This window comes from Choloepus didactylus, chromosome 18, assembly GCF_015220235.1.
Source record: "Choloepus didactylus isolate mChoDid1 chromosome 18, mChoDid1.pri, whole genome shotgun sequence".
Taxonomy (NCBI): Eukaryota; Metazoa; Chordata; class Mammalia; order Pilosa; family Megalonychidae; genus Choloepus; species Choloepus didactylus.
Genome location: NC_051324.1, coordinates 17,187,666 through 17,193,392, shown reverse-complemented (window position 1 = coordinate 17,193,392; position 5,727 = coordinate 17,187,666). Strand labels below are relative to the sequence as shown.

Sequence of the window (5,727 nt, the reverse complement as noted above, 5' to 3'; positions counted from 1 at the left end):
CTCAACCTCAGTTACTTAGCAAGACATTGATTCAGCAGCTTACGGAAAGAAAGGCTGATAACAGAGGCTGGGCTCCACTGGTTACTTCCTCATTGAGGAAGCAGTGATCGCTGTGCAGTTGCCTAGATGTTCCCACTCCTATTCCCAATCCCTGTAAATATGTGGAATGTTTGGGAAGATTGGATCCCTCTGTATTCTAGAGTTTCCATTCAAGGGCAGCTATCAACAGAAAATCCAACTCATCACAATTCTCTGGTAACTCCTTCTTGGGCTATGACAGCCTTGAGCCAATATGAGGCTCCTCAGTTGATCCTGCAAGGATCACCTACTAATGAGAGCCAGTGGGGAAGCTTTATTGATTAACAAGGAGTTGTTAAAATTATGTTTGAGCCCTTAAGTCACCTTCAGGAGTTAGTATAAGTAATGCTATCCTGGTCCAGAAGATACTCCAAACCTTCATTTTCATTTGTGGTGTTGGGACCGTGAGGCTGGATGACATTTAAGTTCAGGATACTATAGGTCTGAATTGTTTTGTGAGAGCAGAGAAAAGCTAAGGCAGTTAACTGAGACTAGAAGAGAAGCAGGGTTTCAGGATGGTTAAGTTGAGCCGTGATGGGAGTTGGGAGGTGACCTCCTGAGGTGATGGAGGGGTCAATGCTTCAGGAATTATATGGGAGGGAATCCTGATCCAGTTTCCATCCTTCCCCTGCCTGACACTGCAGGCAGGGCTGGGAAGTCACAAGTCTCTGCTCCCCTTCTTTCCCTTTCACTCCTAACATGATAGACTGGACTAAACAAAAACCCAAAAATCCCAACTCCATCCCCAATACTGTACGACTTTCTGCACCGTAAGATTTTCTGATGTTCATTTAACTTCATAAATGCTAATAAACAGAGTGCAGGTCATACTATTTTTATTTTTATTAAGTAAATGAGTGAATTTTGCCATATTTATGAAGATTGGAAACATTTTGAGAAAATCCAAAACTTTGTAAAGCTACTAGAGATCATTATGTCTGTTGCAAAGGCAGTTGTTTATCTGAGTCTGGCTCCCCCTGGAAGGTGCTAATTTATGAGGCCTCTAGGGATAATACTGGGGTGGAAAAATGTCCCAATGTGAAAATGATGTCAGTGAGTTGTTCCTTTTTGTCTCTTTCCTTTATAAGCTGTCCCTTCTGTGGGGGCCACTGGTTGGCACAGTTGTGCTGCCTTCTGCTTGTTCCCTTGGCTGGGTGAGTACCACTCCAAGACCTGTGACTGCAGTTTTACAACTCAGTTTCCATTTGAGTGAAGTTCACCCTCTAGGCCCTGGAATGCTTTTTCTCTTCTTCAAAAAAACACTCAGTGGAACTTGAGTGCTTGAATATTGAGATGTTAGAGAGAGGGAATGGTCAGTGATGACTGAGGTTTCAAACTTGGCTAACTAGAAGGATAAGTCAATAGCAGGCTGAGAATGAAGAAGGCATGTTCAGATTTGGAAACACTGAGTTGAGGTAATAGTAAAACAACATGTGAGTCAGAAAGAACAAGATAGTTGGCGTTTGACCCATTGTGAACTTGCGGACATTATTCTCAAAATGCATTCTAATCATTAGGAAGTATCTTCCTCTGCTCATGCCCATTGTCCCCTGGAATCCCCAACTCTGGCCTTTTCCTTTACAAGGCCAAGTCCATGTGAGTAACTTAATAACCCATCCCTCTGCCAGCACCAGAGGTTGAGATGGATCACTGTGTATTTTAATTTTGTTAATGTGTCCACTTCAGGGCATTATCTAAGTGACAAGGTGTGTAGGCAGTTCACTGTAACTGACTTTGGGCTTACCTACTCAAAGGGTTCATGAGAGTGTATGCATTGGATGATGTGTAATCAGAGTCAGGAAAATGATGAGAAAGAATCTAAGTGGCACCTGAATTGGAGTCGGAAGGGGATTAATGATCTGGGTATCCACTCACCTAAGGCTCCACCTGTGTGAGAGATGAGGGTAGCTTGGTGCTCACTGAACACAGACTGGGAGGTTAAGTCTTGAAACTGACTCTGCATGAAAACCCTTTTTACATTTTTCTTACTCAGTACTTTGTGGCCCAAATTTCCCAAACTCTATATAAAGAAATGCAATATAATTTTACTATTTAAAAATCTGGTAGCAATGAGCTGTGAAGCTGGAGATGTCCTCAATGATGTCCCCTCATTTAGTGGTTATACTCACTGCTTTCCAAAAACTCCAGACCAGGACTCAGGCTTCCAAGATAATCTTTTAATATTCTGGGCAAAGACAGGCATCTCAGTTCTGCCATCACATATGATGACATGTATGTAGAGGTTGCAGTGACACACATTGGGAGGTAGCTTGCCTTTTACCCTCCTCCCCTGAAGCCCCCATTTCATCCTCTGTGCTCTTTTCTAGTCAACTACGTCCAAGCCACCATCTGTAGGTTTGAAGTTTCCTCCCAGTAACTTTGGATTTAGGAAAATAATCTTTCCCTTTAACTTCCAAAGGTTACATTTGTTCCTCTTTTATGCCATTTTGCCTATCTCTGAATCTCTCGAATGTCACTGTTCTCCTAATCCATTAAGAGTCAAATTTCTCAAGTCCCTTCCCATTATGGCTCAATCTCTAACTTTCTTCCTCTTAAATTCTATGTGTTCCTACAGCCTGGCCCTTTTCTGAAGACTTCTTGAAGATTGCCACACTTGGTGGTTGCTGTAAGGATCTCATTCTCCTTTTATCACCATTGGAACTTTCTAGCTTTGTTCAATTCTATGCTGGTAGGAGACTCATGAATCTAGGAGCCTCAAGAAATGGTTCAGTTGTAACTGAGTTTGTTCTGCTGGGCTTAACAGAAACTCCACTTCTTCAGCCCATCCTCTTTGCCTTCTTCCTTCTTGCTTATGTGGCTACTATTGGTGGAAACTTCAGTATCCTGGCTGCCATCCTCTTTGAGCCCAAACTCCACACCCCCATGTACTTCTTCCTGGGGAATCTATCACTGCTGGATGTTGGATGCATCACTGTCACTGTCCCTGCCATGCTCAGGCATCTCATATCCAGTGATAGAAGCATTCCTTATAGGGCCTGCCTCTCACAGCTTTTCTTTTTCCACCTCCTGGCTGGGGTGGACTGCTTCCTGCTGACTGTCATGGCCTATGACCGCTACCTGGCCATCTGCCAGCCCCTCACCTACAGTACCCGCATGAGCTGGAGAATCCAGCAAGCCCTGGTGGGAATGTCATGTGTCTTTTCCTTCACCAATGCACTAACCCAAACTGTTGCCTTGTCTACTCTTAAATTCTGTGGTCCCAATTTGATCAATCACTTCTACTGTGACCTCCCACAGCTCTTCCAGCTCTCCTGCTCTAGCATCCATCTCAATGAGCAGTTGCTCTTTGTAGCAGCAGCTTTCATGGGTGTGGCCCCCTTGGTCCTCATCACAGTGTCATATGCCCAAGTGGTGGCTGCTGTGCTACAAATTCGTTCTGCCGAAGGCAGGAAGAAAGCCTTCTCTACATGCAGCTCCCACCTCACTGTGGTGGGCATCTTCTATGGGACCGGGGTCTTCAGCTACATGAGACTGGGTTCAGTGGAGGCTTCAGACAAGGACAAGGGGATTGGCATCCTCAACACTGTCATCAGCCCCATGATGAACCCACTCATCTACAGCCTTAGGAACCCTGATGTGCAGGGCGCCCTGCAGCGGGTGCTCACAGGAAGACAGGCTCCAAAGTGAGACCCCTTCCTTTGGCCTTGAATGATAGGCATGGCCCCACTTACTGCCTCCAGGAGTTACTGTGATTAATGCAAGTGGAGTGTGAGTATGATGACATGGGATCAAGACTGGCTTAGGAAGGAGAGTACAATAAAAGTAACAGTTATCACTTATATCATGATTGTCATGTACCAGACACTGTTATAAGTAATTGACATGTTGGTTCATTTAACCCTCGTAACAACCCTGTGAAGTAAATATTAATATTATTACCAGTTAGATGAGGAAATCGAACCTTAGCAAGTTTAAGTAACTTGCCCCAAATCACACAGCTAATAAATGTCAGATCTGGCATTTTAACATAGGCAGGCTATGTCTTTAACCACTGCCTTGCAAGAGTAATAAGTCATTTCAAGGAAGAATGATGTTTGGGACATGGAATGGGATTATGGGCAATGAAGAAGAAAGAAAGAGAAGGAAGATCAGTATAGTGAGAAAAAAATAGTACTTAAATGAAAATATGAATTAAGAAGTTTTTGTTCTTTTAACAAATTTACAGTTTGTCCCAGAGCAGCTGGTACAGGAATAGGCACTGTTTAGAAAAAAATGTGGAATGAGGTGAAGTATTTTCATATCAGACCAATGACAAAAATACATGTAATGAAGTTAAGAGGAATGAAGAAACTGAAAAAAAAAAAAGGCTTCATGGAAAAGATGGAGCTTGCACCATGTATTAAAAGGTGAGTGTGCATTTGCCAGTTTGACAAGGGAGGAGGTCATTCTAGGCAGAGTGTGAGCTCCTCCAGGGCCCTTTGAGAGCAGTGGTGGGAGTAGGAGATAGTTGCAGTGGAGTCGTAGAGTGAACAGGAAGTCACGAAACGAAGACCACAGATGAAGATAACTCTTTGGAGAAGTTCAGCTGTGACTGGAAGAAAGGAAGTACCAAGGTAGAGAATGGAAAAACAGAAGATTAAGAGGGATCTGGGTTTTGTTTTACTTTTGTTTGAAGATGTATGTTTATATGCTGGTAGGCAAACATTAACAAAACGGAGATGGTTAAGATGCCCATGAGAAAAGAAGATAACTGATGGAATGAGATACAAAGGGATGAGAGGAAATGAAACAGTAATAACAGAAATGATTGATTTTCTATAATTGGCATTTATTGATGTTTATTTGATATTTATTAAAATAAAATACTCATTGAAGTATTTATTGAAGGTAATATGGTAGAATATAATAAAGTTTGAGACACTAGGTAATTGTTACATTCTAGTCATTTCTTTTGCTAATAATTGCTTTTGTTAACAATTGATTCATTCATTCAACAGACATATTGAATGCCTGTTATGTGTCAGTACCAGTGCTGAAGATACCCAATCCCTACTTTCAAGAAAATCATATTACACAGAAAATTATAATAAAATATATTAATTACAATGATAGAGTTATGCACGTATTGTTATAAGAACCTAGAGGTTTAATGATGACTCACCTACAGAGTTTTCAAGTGTCAAAAATCAGGCCTGATTACTTTGTAATATGCATATGAATTTTAAACTAATGAATGCATGTAAAATTATTTTCTTTCATTCATTAACTCAATATCTGTTTATTGAAGTCCTACTAAATATCCAACACTATTCTGGACAATAGGATATAGGGAGAAAAACTCAATCTTTGCTCTCATGGAATTCAGCCTGGTGGTGGAATTAATTTTTAATTGCTATTATCGTGTATTTTCATTTGAGACTTAGCTCAGAGTTATTGTCAGTGGCATAAATTTCTCACTTGAAGGATGACTATAGAAATATAGAAATGGTGTGGGGTGAAACATATACAAACACCACTAAATAAAGCAATAATAATTACTTACATGAAAGTAGTACTTCACAATTCACAAAAACACTTTCATGTCTAGCATCTCATCTGATTTTCAAAACCCTGTCTGATGTACAGTGTAAGCATCATTATTATTCCTCATTTTGAAGATAAAAAACTGTAACACAGTTGTTTACCCAA

General features: G+C 41.1%; 1 protein-coding gene across 1 annotated transcript; it reads left to right on the top strand.

Annotated features, from left to right (window-relative positions):
* Positions 1 to 2,778: 2,778 nt before the first annotated feature.
* On the top strand, positions 2,779 to 3,726 carry LOC119514630 (putative olfactory receptor 3A4). Its single transcript, XM_037810447.1, has one exon. It carries the CDS (start codon positions 2,779 to 2,781, stop codon positions 3,724 to 3,726), a length of 948 nt encoding a protein of 315 aa, XP_037666375.1.
* The last annotated feature ends 2,001 nt before the right edge of the window (positions 3,727 to 5,727 follow it).

What these genes read in the sequence shown, in the direction of transcription:
- LOC119514630 (XM_037810447.1), top strand. Translation starts at nt 2,779, where the DNA reads ATGAATCTAGGAGCCTCAAGAAATGGTTCAGTTGTAACTGAGTTTGTT.